This window comes from Oculina patagonica, chromosome 9, assembly GCF_052425735.1.
Source record: "Oculina patagonica isolate OP01 chromosome 9, crgOcupat, whole genome shotgun sequence".
Classification (NCBI taxonomy): Eukaryota; Metazoa; Cnidaria; class Anthozoa; order Scleractinia; family Oculinidae; genus Oculina; species Oculina patagonica.
The window spans coordinates 31,464,190-31,481,173 of record NC_135766.1 but is presented as its reverse complement, the minus strand read 5'-3'; the positions used below and the strand labels follow the sequence as shown (position 1 = coordinate 31,481,173).

At 37.8% G+C, this 16,984-nt stretch overlaps 1 protein-coding gene across 1 annotated transcript in view; it reads left to right on the top strand.

The window, feature by feature from the left end:
* Positions 1-16,984, top strand: part of LOC144664678 (uncharacterized) — a 70,195-nt gene that overhangs the window by 31,687 nt on the left and 21,524 nt on the right. The window contains exons 10-11 of the mRNA XM_078525868.1: positions 7,079-7,201; positions 7,867-7,980. Of these exons, the coding sequence (XP_078381994.1) occupies positions 7,079-7,201; positions 7,867-7,980 (237 nt within the window). The remainder of the gene's footprint in view (positions 1-7,078; positions 7,202-7,866; positions 7,981-16,984) is intronic.

Here is a 16,984-nt window from a genome sequence, read left to right as displayed (position 1 = left end):
CATATGCCATGGACACATGGTTGACATGTCAAAATTTCCGCAAAGGATGAATGAACAGCTACCGAAAGTTTCAGCATTGTAGGGTAAATGCTTTTTTCAAAATTTGGAAAAAACCTTACGGGGGGGGGGGGGGGTGGCGAGGGTTAAAAAACTCTAGCTTCCTTCCTTTGGCTGGGTGGCGCTTGAACCTTACAAAGTCCTTCCTTTAGCATCCTGTTAATAAAACGTTTAATCAATTTTGTTCAATTCCAGACATTTACGAGTGTGCTAGTAATCCTTGTCAGAACCAAGGAAGCTGCATTGATGGTGTTAATGGGTACACATGCAACTGCAATGCTGGGTTTACCGGGACACATTGCGAAACAGGTGAGCTAATCATGAACAGTGTACTTGGGCGGCTTTTATAGTAATGCTCTTCCTAATGCAATGGATGTTAAATAATGTTTGAAGTAAACTTCATGAGAAGGACAAAACAGCGAGTCCCAGTAAAAAAAGTGTTACGTGCACAACGACTATCCTTTTACCTGATCTTTCGACAAGCATCTTCTTATTAACGTGATATGTAACTTGGCCGGCGATGTGCAGTGGTCAGTCGGTTGAAGAGTGTTGACAGTTTGGCGATTGTAACCGTGGTTGTTTTCATTAAACTATTTACCGTGATATTCAGAATTACCGTACCCAAATTCGCAAGTAGCCAATGAGAAGCGCGATCTACTGTCCTGATATCCTACGATATCAAGTCACTGACCTGATGTGACACGTATCATGGTCACTTTCAAGCAACGTAGTGTTACCGTACGATGAATTAAAAAAAAAATAGGAATTACTAATAAAACAGGAGCCCGAAATTTAAGTTTAGCTGGTGTTTACCGGTAGTAAAAGGAGTAAAAAATTTCCCGCCAAAACTAAACTTGAGCGCGCCTGCTAATTGCGCGATGTTTGCCGACGAGTACTGAAACATTCGAACTCAAACAATTGAATCAGAGGTCCCAAATGTTTTGCTTAATTCTGAATTTGGGTACGGTAAATACCTAATCGTACCTAATTTCTTTCTACGTTAATTTCTTGTTTAACAATAATCATGCGTTACACACTTTTAAAGTGCTACTATGATCAAAATTTTACCTTCCCTTTTCTCTTCGGTTTTTGAAAATACTTACATTAAATAGTAACCTTGCCAAATTTTAAGTTCAAATTCGAATTGGAAGACCACTTATTCCACGCGTAAACTTCGGCTTCGGCTTGCCGCCATTATTAGATTCAAAAATGTCCGAGGACCAAATAGAGATCTAGAACTAGTTGGGGCGAGAGCATGCTGACGTCATATGCGCATCAACAAAATGGCTGCTTCGAAGGCTGGAGTGACCGATCTGGAAAAACATTGGTTTTCTTTTTAATCTGTAGTGGTGTAGAAGCCGTATCTACTGCGCAAATGTTTTTTAAACATCAAGGCATCTCCAGGTCACTTTTGCACAACATAGTGGCAGAAAACAACTCAAGAGGCGGATTTCGTGACATCTTAACTCGCCCGAACCACGCAAGATGAATAATAGATCGTCTGATAACTTTGAGGGAAACTTGTACTCTTGGAAATGCTTTATAGATATTTCTCCCTGCAACCATTGTGAGGTTAACTTCTTCAACTATCCAAGGGAAGTTAATAGAATAGAACGCTTCGAATTATCTACAATGAGTTTACTGTATTCGCTACTTCTTAGAAGCAAAACACTGGGTGAGTGGCGTAATTTACTTCTGTTGCTCAAGCGCTCGTGTTCTAGAATAGTCATTTTTAAATTAATTGTAAATACTTCATGTCAAAAAAGGTAATTTTTGGGCAAATCGGCCTGTATGTTTCTGAATTATATCCTTTATGGTACAAATAAACTTAAATAAATTCGCACGAGGCGGTACATTATGTGAAAGTACATACAGAAGGATGCAAAGCTTAGCAATATCTTTTTACTGGTTATATGTACTGAGAATGTTTCCATTGTAGTCCTCTGTATACTCTGCAGTCTTAATAAAATCACCAGCACGTCTTCAGTGTTGGTCACTTGTTTATTTCTGCCATGCAATGTAAAACACTACAGTAGGACTGTACTTCATTGTGCACTTAGAATAGTATTCACAAACATTTTCTGAGAAGTAGTCTCAGGATAAAACACTGTTAGCCTGTCTCAGAGACATACACGCTATCCGGATTTTACTCAGTAAATCTTTATTATATTTAAGTACAACAGGGGCCATGAGATATAGTTATGACCTGTGCCAATCACTCATGCTGTGTGCAATAGAGCACTGTTGATATCCTAGCTACACTTAATTTTGAGTTTGCAATATATTTATTTTTGGCATGCTCTTTTTGTTCATAAGTTGAGAATGTAGTAGCCAACAATAAATTATGTGAATGTGCCAGAGAACTCCTGAGCTGCTGATCCATCATAATTTCTCTAACACAAGTACAGTCAAATCTGTACCATAAATAAAAATATTGTATTGATTTAGGTGCAGTGGCCTAAGTGTAAGTTGTCGGACTCTGGATCAAGCGGTTCAGGTGTGAACTCTTACTGGTGTCATTGTGCTTGTTCTCGGGCAAGACTACTCTCATGGCGCCTCCTCTCCCAGTGTAGAATGGGAACTGACAAATTGATGGTGTGATGAGGGGGGGGGGGGGGGAGTAAACCTTTGATGAACTTATACTTGCATCTCATCCAGGGGGGAAGTAGAAATACTCCTGGTTGCTTAATCCTACTTAGCCAGGATAAGCTTGCTCGATGGGCAACTAGACTTGCATGCAGACCTTGCCTTTTTGTAACAAGGGGGTAATTTTGAGGTCACACAGGACCCTTGCAACCATTATATATGTATTTATTTAAAGAGTATACACGAACTTCGAAGCCGACAAAAAATACAGTCAAACCTGTACCATAAATAAAAATTGTTGTCATAGTAAGGGGTAGTTGTATTGATTTAGGTGCGGTGACCTAATTGTCAGACTCTGAATCAAGCCGTTCAGGTGTGAGCCCAGAACAGTGTCATTACATGTATGTGGGGGGAGTGGGGAGGTTAAACCTGTGATGCAATTGTACTTCCATCTCATCCAGGTTGCTTAATCCTACTTAAACCAAGATATGCTTTGGCCTGATGGGCAAGTAGGCTTGCATGCAGACTTTGCCTTTTTGCATCAAGGGAGCAATTTTGAAGCACATTTATGGGAATTAACTCCTTATGAAAGGAAAAAACTGTCTCCAATAGGGTGTCTGTTTATTTAGGGTGGTACACGGAGCTGGCTTGTTTACAGTCACGTTAAGTTGACACAAGATTAGTCCCAAAATTGAACTCTCAATTACATACACATACTGACATACTGCAGATGCACAATGTACTGCCAGTGATATTCTCTAGAAAGAGCCACTGTCATATTGCATATGATACCATATTTTCGTGAGTAGACGCCAGACCCCGACTCAACGCGGGCTTCATTTAAATGCCGGTTCAAAACTGGAAACGTTTGATCAAGGTCCCAGTGTTTGTTCGAGTTCCAGGTGTTTCCGTTTATGAACTTAAAACTTTATACCCTTAACATTATTTTACTTGTTCCCATGTTGTGCATATATTGTTTTAGTTATTTTTATCATCAAAAAATCACGGGGCCAAGAGGAAAACAAATGGGTGAAATGAATAAGAAAAACTACTCCTACCCAGTTTTGCTGCTACTTGTGGGCCAGTTTCATAACATTATCAGTAAATAGAGTGAAGGACTCTATACAGCGTCCAAATGGTTTTTCTTATTTTAAGAAACAGGAATACTAAATGCTGGCTAAAGCTGGATGTCGGAAGTGTTATTACCCATTAAAACACTTAGTTTTAAAAAGATTTATTACCTGTATTGTAGTCAGCAAGGTAAAACTGTATAAAACTCAAGGAACTAAATTCATTGATCACCTGCACCATCTTGTTGACTTTAATTTTTCTGTATAAACTTTACATTATTTCATGTTTATAAAGCTTTTTTCGGAATAAACAGCTGAGATAGATTTTATGCCCATGGCGTGTATGATAGATTACAAGAATGAAAACAACAGTTAAGATCATTTCAATCCTTCGCAAACGGCAACAGCAACCTACATGTATTTGCAGCTCTATTAATTCAAACATTGCAGACATTTTATCCTAACTATTCAATTACGTTGTTCTCATCATACCATGTATTCAAACGTACGTAGTCCATGAATCGCCGTTCCTCTTCGTTCTTTGAGGCTTCTTCGATCGGTGCTTCGATTGGACAAGAAGACGGCAGCTTCGTTGTAGGCATACAGCGCCAAAACCTCATCGAATGAAATAAATATTGAAGTATTTCCATACAAACATTGCCCTTTAGACCGACGGAAAACAGCTTTAAATTCTCATTATAAGTCGGAAACGATACCGCTAAATTGCAATGTCTCTTCGTTGCGGCTCTCTTCGGTTTCGCCACCGGGCAAACTAGACGAAGAAATTGTCGAAGAAATATCTTTTATAACCCTGTTAATTCTCAGTATATTCTCTCTTGGAACACTCGAAGCTCGAAGCGACGATGCGCATATGACGTCACGAACCAACTCATGCGTAAATCCGCTTTTCAGTACAGTCGCTGGCTCACTTTAGACGTCCGAGTAATGGCGGACGGGTTTTCCACGATTTTCGGCAAGCTATTTCAAGGCTTATATCGCTCGCAACGTTCTAAATTCTAGCGCGCTAGTTAAATTTAGACTTATTGAACAAATTGACTTTAGAAAAAGACGAAAAGAAAAACAAAAATTTTGGTCATAGTAGCACTTTAAAACATTCGTTCACGATAGTTTGAATTCAAATCCAATGTAAACCGAATTGCTTTCTACATTGAGATCTGATAAAAACCGGCTGGTCAAACAACAGAGCAATTTGTATTAAATTATAAAAAAGTTTATTTGGCAGCAACAACGGCGTATAGTGGCAGTGTCATAGTAGTTTTTGTATGATATAAGAGGCAATACAGAAATCCGGAACAACGGCGGAAACAATTTATTTGGACGTTTATCGCTCAAAGAAATCCCGCTGCACTGAGAACAAGTTAACAATTGAGATGTAGTGTAACACAGGACGCTTATGCTCGTATATATGTAGGGAACGGATAACTACCGAGTAAATGTTAACACCAGCAGATTAAATTCGCGCTTCGTTTTCATCCGGCGTTTTCAATCGAACAAAATCGAACGAAAAAAGCAATCGATCCCATTTGAACAACAATCGTTCGATTGGGTTCAGTAATCGAACAAAATCGAACATCTATTTTCCTGTGAGTTCGATTTCGAACCAATCGAACAAAATCGAACACTTTTTGAACTCAATCCGATTCGACTTTGTTCAGAATCCGTCTCTTGATTAGTAAATCACGCAGGACTAATCAGGGAGACGGTACACCGTACAAAATGTCCTCAATATAAACAAACTGGAGTTCGTTTATCGAACGTTTGATAGAGTACGATTGTCGACTGTTTGGTAATCGAACGTTCGATTTTGTTCAATTGACCAGATTTTATTGTGAGTTCGACTATGTTCGTTTACCGAACCCAATCGAACGATTGGTGTTCGATTGGGTTCGATTACCGAATGTTCAATTGAATACCCCGAGTTTTCAGTAGAAAGGCGACAACCACCAAAATTCCGTCGACGTTTTTCGCTAAGGGTTTTATGTGAATTGTTAACGATGCGAGAAAATATTTTAATTTTTCCTCTTTGAAAAACTTTTAATGTAAAATTACTCAACGTTTGACTCATGACTTATAACCAGTCTGCAGTACGCAGTCCGCAATCAATCTTTAATACTGACGAAACAGTATCTTAATATTTCGTTCCTTTCAGATATTGACGAGTGCGTGACTGCAGCAGAGCACAAATGTGATGCTAATGCGGATTGTTTCAATACCCATGGCTCTTACAACTGCTCTTGTAAATCAGGATATGCTGGAGACGGATTCAACTGCTCTGGTAAGTTTTTTTTAATAGATCAGGCTATTAATTTCGCACGTGAAACCTGTATTAGATGATATTGCGTTAAGGTATTACCATCTCAAAATCAGCTGTCGAGGTCCCGAAAATTACGCATGTCCTCTGAATGAGCTGCAAATTATCCGCTAAACAGTTGGCGAGCGCCTGTGTGTTGTTGCGATTGAACCAAGGAAATAAATCTCAGTTAGATCTCAGTTTGCATGATTGGTTAACCTGATTGGTTAATTGTCTCACGTGGTACACCTCTAGTGTACTATCCAGAGCGCTAACATGCCTTAGTGCCTTTGTGGAGATGCACGTGCTTGCATTTACTGGTCATTGAGTTCGGACCAATTAAAATCATCAATGACCACTGAAATGTTGATCGACAACAAGGGCTTATCTTTGTAAACAAAAACATTCGTTCGAGAAAAAAAAATACAAAAAAGTTCAATGAGCTATTGCTTACTGAATTATCCGATAAACAGCTAGAAAACGCCTACGTAGTTTTGCTGTAGTTTACGGTTGACATTTCATAAAATAGGATGAGAGCTAAGGAAAGAATAAAATAGGTCATTAAAGGGTTCCTTACACGTCTCCAGAATCAGTGACTCCCACACGATAAGAACGTTTGATTTATAGCAGATTATAAATTGTTAGCTAAACCGTTTTTTAACCACATTTTAAAAATTAACTGAAGAAAAATGTAGTTCAAACACATTATTATTCGATGATATTGTGGATTGAAGGCTCTTCAACCTGTAAAAAGCCGCCTTCCCAGTTAGGAGAGAAAATAAACACTTATTTTCTCGTATAATCTCCTAAAATGATACTGTGCACTATGAGGGCTGTACCTTCGTTTAATCTCTGCACTTATTTATTCCTGATAATCATATGTCTTTAGCCGGCTCAATATTTCTCTTCGATTTTGCAAAACTTAACATAGATTCTTTTATCAGTGATAATATTTCACATTTTAAAAGACTGTAGCGTTTTTCTATGTGAAGCAAGATTTGCTTTTATAATACAATCACAATCCACTGCATAAAACTGTTTTATCTCTCTACAGACATCGACGAATGTGCTGAACCAACTCCCATTTGTGATGTTAATGCAGTTTGCAATAACACTCTTGGTGCGTATAACTGCAGTTGCAAACCCGGATATACTGGAGATGGACACAGTTGTACAGGTGAGATTTAAAAGCTGTGTATACGTACAATATCATAATTACGTAGTGAGATTATTAGCAGATCAGTGCGATTTTCGAATGTGACTAAAAGTATTGGTATGACCAATTCGATAAAGATGTTTGGCGAATGAAAACCTTGTCCTTACAGTTTCTTTACTAAAACCACTAATCAAAAGGCATATTTTTTTCAATTTATCTAGCCTCTTTCATTGACTAAAAAAAATATTCTCAGACGCGTTTAATTCACTTTCCGTCGTGTAAAGTACTTTTGACTTCCGGCATTGCAAAAGCTTCAAAATTCTGTCTCCAGCTAACTAGCTGGTGTTTTGATTGCATGCCTGCGTGGAACCTAAATTTGTCAAAGCTTATTGTTTTTTCTGTACTCGTTTTTCTTGTCAGGTTTTTTGGCATATCTTTTTCCTTTTGAGGCACGGCCAAATAATTAGGTGTTATTATGAACACGACATGACCAATCGCAGCTCGCTTTATTCTTCGCACATTTTATAATCTTATATAGTCAGTCAGAGACACTGCATAGATTACTGAACTGGAGATAATTCTTTTTGGCTCTGACCTCAGAAACCTGTCTTGAATCATGGCGGCAGAAACGAGAACTTTACATTTCGGCAGTCTAACGTTTTATTTGATTCATTTTAATTTTGTAGACATTGACGAGTGTGCCAGTAATCCTTGTCAGAACAATGGAAGTTGCATTGATGGTGTTAACGGATACAACTGCAGCTGCGTAGCTGGGTTTAACGGGAGAAATTGTGAAACAGGTGAGCTGATAAACAAAGTACTCGGGACGTCGAGAGAGATCCAGAAGCCCAGAGTTAAACATGCATCTTTTCAGAATTGCGAAGGCATCGCCCCCGCTTTTTGTCCGAGCTTTTAAAAAAACTCTAGCTTCCTTCCTTTGGTTAGGTGGCGCTTGAAACTTACAAAGGCCTTCCTTTAGCATTTTGTTAATCCAACGTTTAATCAATTTCATGCAATTCTAGACATTGACGAGTGTGCTAGTAAACCTTGTAAGAACCAAGGAACCTGCATTGATGGTGTTAATGAGTACACATGCAACTGCAATGCTGGGTTTACCGGGACATATTGTGAAACAGGTGAGATGATCATGAACATACAGTGTACTTCGGCGGATTTAATAGTTGAATGTTTGGAGTAAACTTTGTGAGAAGAACAAAACAGCGAGTCCCAGTAAAAAAAGGAAATAAAATGCGCTATAAAATGCTTACAGCATATTTCAGTGTTACGTGCACTACGACTATCCTTTAACCTGATCTTTCGGACATTCATCTTTTTATTAACGTGATATGTAACTTGGCCGGCGATGTGAAGTGGTCAGTTGGTTGAAGAGTGTTGACCGTTAGGCGATTATAACCGTGGCGGTTTTTATGTAAACTGTTTACCATGATATCCAAAATCAGGGGCGAGGTGAGTGTTATTATACCTAATCGTACCTTTTTGGTACGCTTCGGCGGCATATCAGGCGAGTTTGGTCGAGCCATGGTTCGTATTTTGGCGAGACGCAGTCGAGCCAAAATACCCATGGCGAGACCAAACGAGCCTGATATGCAGCCGAAGCGTACCAAAAAGGGTACGATTAGGTATTTACCGTACCCAAATTCAGCCAAAAATTCGGTTATTAATATATTTAACGCTCTGTTGAAGCCATGCTTGACAGGTACGTAGTGCAAATTGTGTTGACCTGCTTGTGTTGATACCTTTTTGTTCTTCAACACTTTTATTAAGTTCCTTTTCTGCCTTTTGTTCCACTCGTTTGTTTGGAGTTTCATTCTCTAAATTTTCAAAATCAATATTTAGCGAAAAATGTGGAAATTCCAACTCCATTGTTTCAGTCTGAATGTTTCAGTACTCGTCGACAAACATCGCGCAATTGGCGAGCGCGCTCAAGTTTAGTTTTGGCGGGAAAGTTTTTCTCCTTTTACTATCGCTTAACACCAGCTAAATTTAAATTACGAGGTTCTGTTTTATTGGTAAAACCTCTTTTCAATTCATCGCTCGGTAACACTACTTTACTTCAAAGTGACCGTGATATGGTGGCATATCAGGTCAGTGACTTGATATCGTAGGATATCAGGACAGTAGATCGCGCTTCTGATTGGCTACTTGCGAATTTGGGTACAGTAATCAGCCAAAGCCGGCAGCTGAGGCTGATAACACTTAAATATTTTTTTTTAACAGAACGTGTTTGTTGCGTTCAATCGTATCCTTACACATTTTGATATTTTTCTTTGTAGTGGTAATGAATAATGAATAATCTTATGTTAATGAATATAAATCACAGGAAAAACCAGATTGTACCAAGAGTAAGGTTGAACCGCAACAAATACATCCTCTACGAAAAATAAAAACGACAACAATAACAAACAGTAAAAATGAACAAAACAAAGAGAACTTTCATTCTTCTGTTTGTTTGTTTGTTTACTTTCTTGATTGCTTATTTATTAATTTAATATTATTTTTTAGCTGATGTATGCCAAAACTACCAAACTCTGTCCGATGCAGGAAGAAAAGAAACGTATGAAACGGTATCTTATCAATGTGACTATAACCTCAATGGCTGGTATCGTTTTCAAGGAGCAGCAGGGACACGAATGGCGACCTCATGTCCATCGGAGGAGAGATGTGATACAACCTCCCCAGGCTGGTTGGATGGTGCTCATCCTACAGTGGCTGAGGGTACAGTCACAAGAAAAGTCTGCTTTCACAAGTTTGGAGGTTGCTGCGGAAAAATTGCGCTCATTCAAGTGAAGAACTGCGGCTCCTACTATATCTACAATTTGCGTGGAACACCAGGTTGTGACATGCGTTACTGTGGCAGTGACTAACCCAATAACAAATGACCTTCAGCTAGTCTAGCAGCTGCTGGATATTTAATAATTATTCCATGAGCGCGCGTTGGATATGAGGTTGTAAAATAACCAACGACGCGCTTAGCGCGGAGTGGACCATAATCACCTGATATCCAACAAGCGAATGGAATAACTGTTTTACTAAATTCACACCTCGGTTATTGCCATGGAAAGTTTCAAAGAACACTCTATTTTTACTACAGCGTTGTTTTATTGATTTTCTTACATTATAAAAATGATGTCGGCGTTTTAGTTTGAACTGAGTGAGAAGGCAGAGTGAGAAAGGGCCGTTTTTCAATGTGTAAGTTTTAAGAAACGAGAAGAAACAAGCGAGAGTCGAGAGATGACATTTCTTCAAGTGGTAAATATTCTTCACTTAATCTCCTTTTAAATTGTCTGTATCATGGAAAGTTTCGACAAACGGGTTAGGTTAACAGAAAGGTTCAAGACAAATGCGAAGCTGAACGTTCCTTGTACAAATAAAGGAGGATTTTGCTTGTCTAGCAGACCAGACCTGCACCTCAGAACTGATAAAGTTCGCTAAAGTTAATGACAGACTGTCAATAGCTACACGGATGGAGAGAAAGATGCCTTTCAAAGATAATTTCACTGTCGGTGGTGTTTGATTATACCGTTATAAAAATTCGTGTCCGGTACTTATTTAGCTAGTTTGTCTTGAAAGCTTAGCCTTAAAAGTTCCTGCCATTGAAAAGCATTGTCCAAATAATTATGTCCCACACGAAACTAACTCTATTGAATAAAGCATAGCTATTTTTATGGTGAAAATGTTTCACTTTCTCGACGAATTAATTTGCCTCGGTTTTCGCATCTTCTCCGTAAATTGCTTTAATATTCCCTTAATTTTTTCGTATCAAACTTTGCGCACTAATATGACTAATACACTTAATGCAGTTAATGGTGACATTAAGGTGGTTTGTATTTAAATGATGTTTCGATTTTTAGCCATTTTTTTTTTGTAAAAAAATGTTGTCGCGACGAGCCGAACTGTGAACATACCGCCATTCTGTTTTCTATAAAAGGAGAAACTGCGGTTATTTACTGTAAACCGAATTTTGTGAGCCTATCCGAAAATTAGAAATGCAATAACCGAGGTTGAGAATTTACTATTTCATGGCGTAGTTGTTTATTTTCCCAATTAGCGCCACTAAAATCTATTAAGCAAATGTAAGTAAAAGAGGAGATAGATGTTAGTTACAATGGCCAGTTTGTGTTGTTTAGTTGTGTAGTGTCACAGAATAGTTTTTGGCGCACATGCAACTAATCTAATAAGACACAACAAGGATCTCTTAAAAGTGATCTCAGGCATAGCTCGTATATAGCTTGCATTTCCTCAAGCTATATATTGTAACGCTTTCAGTAGCGTAGCAGCTCTCGTAAGCTTGTAATTCTTACTGGTCCTCTAGTGTTAGAGGATTGCAATTTGTTTTATAAGCAAGAGACGTCGACATTGTTGCTGTTGTTTGTTCTGTTGTTCTCTCGAAGGATATCGCTATTCTTACCTTGCAAGAGCTGCTACTAGATCTGTTAGTAGATCAAGTTGAACAGCAATCATGAAATATCCAACATTCTATTAAAAAAAGTAATTAGCCTTTTTCGAGCTTACATTTTCAAGAAACTAAGGTCCAACTTTAGTTTTCTTAGTACGTATCGTATCTAAATTTGCTTTTTTAATTTGGTACATGATAAACTGCAAAGTAGCATTAATAACTTAGTCTTGACCATAGCATTTTAAGGGAAAGTTGTGTTAGGACAAATTGTAGGTCTATTCTGTAAATGATGCTAATGTCAAGAGAATAACATCGGGGAGCAGGGATGGCGCAGTGGTGTGAGCGCTCACCTCCCCCCAATGTGGCGCGGGTTCGATTCCTGGACGTCATATGTGGGTTGAGTTTGTTGTTGGTTCTCGTCCTTGCTCCGAGGGTTTTTCTCCGGGTTCTCCAGTTTCTCTCCCTCTGCAAAAACCAACACTTTAAAATTCCAATTCGATCTGGAAACAGTGGACGAATAGCCACTCAGTGGAAATGCCACTGCAAATTCTCATTTTATTTATTCCCATTTTACATCACATAATTAAGTGACACATTTTGCTGAACATAAAAAAATATTGCGGAATGAAGTGGATCGATATTAACAATATACAAATTCTCCTTACTAGTCTCTATAGACTTAGTATAGTACTAGTTGGGAGAAGTTGTTTGTACACCAAGAGAACTCCCAATGTTATCTCCTTGAATTGGCTGATTTTGATGCCCGACAGAATAGACTCATAACTCAAATTTTGGAGCTTTGTGAGCTGACAAAGAAAAGCGCCCTTATTTGGGCATTCGGATGTGTTAATCGTTGTTCTCTGAAAAGAAATTAATGTGTTAAACAATACAAGGAACAATACAAACCGGGTAACAAAACCTTAATGTAACAATCAACGGACAAGTAGGTTTTCGGGTTCCAACCGAAAATCAACTCTAAATTTTCTCGTATGAATTTGTTGTAAAGCAGCTTTTAATCAATTGGAAAAGAACAACGTTTTTACGCGTTTGGGCAAAGAAGCGAAGCTCGGCTTTACCCGGCAAAAAAGTGATTTTGTCATCGGTTTTAACGCGAACTACAGTGAAAGTCTAAACGTTTGGGAAGCGATTCGTTTTATCGGGGTTTGTTACACTGTACTAATGTATGTATGTATGGCGTGACGCACACCTTGTCTCCTTGACAATCATTACTGGGTCGTCACGCAATGTTTCTAAGTGAAGCAATGCGTGACATTGCTTACAAACCCATTTTAGAGGCTGAAATGTACATAAATTAGTTGTAAATATGTTTAGGGGCGTGTATCAAATGCGCTTGGTGAATACTGATAAGAATACTTTACTACTAAGATATATATATGCTATATTATATCACAAGATGCTGCTGTCATTCGTGAAACGTTTTGATTAAGTTTTAACTGACAATCTGTTGTCATCTTATTGTTGGTTTTCCAAGCGTTTCGGCCAATCCAGAATCTAACAACTGCACGTGCAGACTATCGGAATGTTTCTACTTTGGCTTCTCCCAACGGATTAGCCATACAATGCGTTAAGTGTCAAAACTTATTCAAAGAGCGGGAGGCAGTGTCCCGGGGGGAACACCCCTATAAAACAGACGGGCATGCTCTTTGTACTATTTAGAGGGTAAAATTTAGGGGGCTAAATACCTGAAATGACAGTTGCTTGAGTGGTCTCGGTACATTTAGGGGTCGTTAAATTAAGATTATCGTCGTTTAAATAGGATAAAGGTTTATGACAATAATTTCAAAAAATCTTTAAGACAAGAAGGTGTTCGCAAAAGTCGTGTTAACATTTGACTTTGAGGTGAAAATCAATTTGGGCTACACCCACAGAGCGAGATTGTGGCAGCTTTTAGGGATGTTTTCCAAATTTTACAACGAGCAGCCCCGTCATTTTTGTAGGGGAATACCCTCCGGAGGTGTTACACTGTAAATTGACATTGTATATCCATTATACTATGAAACCATTTACTACATTATATTCATTATATTCATTATCTTGCATTTTTTAAACGTAACAACCCGTTTACACCTAAGGTTAATTTTTTATTTCATTGATGTTTAAAAGATCGATAGGTAAATCGTTTTACTTAGGTTTATTAAAAGTTCCCAGGTGGAAGCCTATTTCACTATTAGAAAGATTTATATAGCTTTCAGTTTCTGCTACTGATTTGTAATTTTAAATTGATGTTTATTAACATATGTTAAATTAGTCGGTGTACACGGGATATTATAAGCTTTTACAACATTGTAGGTGATACTGGAAACTTAGTGTGCAGCTATCAATAAAAAGAGTTCTCCAGTACAGTGTTTACTTGTTTTTTTTTTTTTTTTTTTACAAATATGTAATGTGTTTTAATATCACCCTAGAAAAAAGCCAAGCCCTCGACGTTGTTTATTGACAATTAAATAAAGTTCCACCCCCCCCCCCCCCCCAAAACGGACCCTTTTTAATTATTTTTTTTCTTTTAACTTAATATTATTTGTAATCTACTCAAACACTGCGACCAAAGTGCTAGAGAACAAATTGGCGAGATATTTTAATTCCTTTTTTTATCTGTCAACCCAGGGCCTAATTTCGCCGAAATTACTTTATAATACCAATAGTCAAGGTTAAAACGGCTCGCAGTAACCGAGTTTAAGTCCCTGTTAAGATGGTCCTGTTATCGTAATGTTCGTTGTATTGGGATTCGACCCAACAAAATAGCCGTGTTAGTGGGGTCACTATAAGGTGAGGTTCACTGTCCAGCACGATCACCCATTAAGGCGCAAACGCAACCGATTTTCACACGTGTAAAGCAAGAGCAAGAAATGTAAGTTACAAAAGCGCATTTGTCGTTCATTTCATGATGGCGGAAATGTCATCTGTCGCTTGTTTAAGCCTGCATTTGTGTTTGCAATGTACAAACGTGAACCAAGCGGAAATCAAAGCGCAAGCCAAGTGCAAGAAGGTGGAAAATTGTTCATTTCTTGCACCTACATTTGCGTTTGCCTTGTGCTACTTCACACGTGTCTTTCATTGCGCTCGAATAACGTTTCATTTGCGTTTATGTCTGTGTCGGCATAGATCCCCAACCTATCTAGGTGCATATTAAATCTTGATATAAGAGCAAATTCTTACAACTCACAATAAAGAAAATGCATGGCTGTTAGTAAGTAGATTTAAGTTTTCGATCTTGGTACCGCTACTTTAGAAAAGAGTACCCACTGGATTAAAAACTATGGATTAACAAGTGAGACAAGAAAGACATAGACAAGAAAATTCAGAACAAAATGAATAACGGATACTCAGAATAACATAAGTATCATAATCATAAAAAACAGCCTAAATAAACCATCTTCCCTCGATTTATTACTGCTTTAATTAATGGGCGTTTTTTTTATTGCAAATGGCTTCCATTGTGAGTGGTGGCAAAGAAGGAGCGAACATACATTGTCGGTGTGGGGGAATATCCAACATAGAATTATTTCTTCATGTAGTATAAATTGATTGGTAAAATATTTTTATGCTATAAACTAAAGACCTCTGGTGTATGATTTGGACGATGAAATTTGAGAACTTACGTTCTCTGGAACGCTGGTTATCATGATATCCATACAGTTGGTATTGAATTACAATATAAAACAAATTGCCGCCAATGTAATTTTAAAACGCGATTACTCACGCTCCAGTTTTTACAGTGCTCAGCTATGTTCATTATCATCCTTTACTAAACTTATTTGAGTTTACAGCGTTTGTCCGTTTCATGGGTAAGTTTATGCAGAAATTATTCAGCACTGGATTTTACTATACAAAATTGTCTGAGGAGCCATGTTTGCCGCGATTCAAAGTGGCGGCCGACACGCGCGATCTTTGATAATAGGTAGCGTGTGCACAGCTTTGAAGTTGTTTACCTGATTACTGACTGAATACGTACTCTTCCATTTTAGTTTAAGAAAACATCGAATTTTGGATTTCTTAAAAATTCGAATATGGACTAAAGGATTCGCTCTCAGAGAACTCAACTCAGCTTGAACTACAAAAATAATTAGTTTTCTAGACTTTTCCACTCGAGTATTATTGGCGCGAAAAACGCATGTACAAAACAAATGGCTGTGATGATAATCGTGTGAATAAATTTGAAACATTAAGAAATCAAACATAAAAAAAGTTTTATTTTTTTTTCTAAAGAAGTTTTTATTGTTAAAAGTGGATCCATATCAAAGCCAGCTTTTTGGGGTTTTGCGCAACTTTGCGTCTTCAAACTATAGTTAAAAATAGCAAGATTATTCCCCTTTCAGCCAAAATTTGCATTTGGAGAAGAAGATCCTCTGAATAAATTTTATTTTCACTCAAAAGACGTAACAGTATTGAAACATCCTTCAACGTATTTGTTGTTTTCTCAAGCTCCCAATCGTATTTCAATCAATCAATCAATCAATAAAATTTATTTACCCTCGGAGCTGACGGGGGCTGGCTAGGCCCCTAGCAAAACATATGCTAATATGCCGAGAAAATAAATTACAAATGTAAAAATATATACAGAACGAAAAATTGAAACAATGTCAGAATGAAAAATAAATATTTTCATATTATGAAACAAAGTCTGCTCGAATGCCCCCGCTACTATCTATTTTCGTGTTGTTTACTCCATAAACAGTAAAAAGAAAAACTTCCGTTGTATTTGTATCGATAATAAATAATTGATTACCAGAAGTGATAGACTTCCCAGTGCGAAATAACGCTGAATTAATATTCGCTTTCTTTTGTCGAGTTCAAAAACGTTGTATTTCGGACCATGTTTGCCGCATTAAACTATACAGTTTTGTAGTTATACGTGTAAAGGAGTATTTATATTGTTTAAAATAATCCATATCAAAGCAAACTTTGCAGGTATCTGGCCTTGTTTCGCATATTCGCGTCTTCATACAGGTTTTCTCTCTTTTATTTCTTCAAAGATCCGCGAAAAGGCGTAAGCGAGCCGCAAAGCGTCCAGAGAACGATTCTTCTCTGTCGTTTGTAAACGTAAAGAGAGCTTGGAAAGAAGAAAGAAAACCTCTTGAACCAGGGTAGGTTTTCAAACTTTACCTCCTGAATAAAACATTATTTTCTATTCAATGAAATTTGCATTGGGAGACGAACTTTCTCTGAATAAATTTTGTTTTCACTCAACAAACTCAACAAACTAAGGCTTCTATTTTAAATTGCAACATCCTTCAAATCGGACATATAGCTTTGTGGCTAAAACAAAAGAAAAAGAATGAAGCTTTTGCCTCCCTCGTAAAAGGATGACTTGCGTCTGCAATTTCCATAGACACGGGTTGTTTATCCTCATTTTTCAATTTACGTAC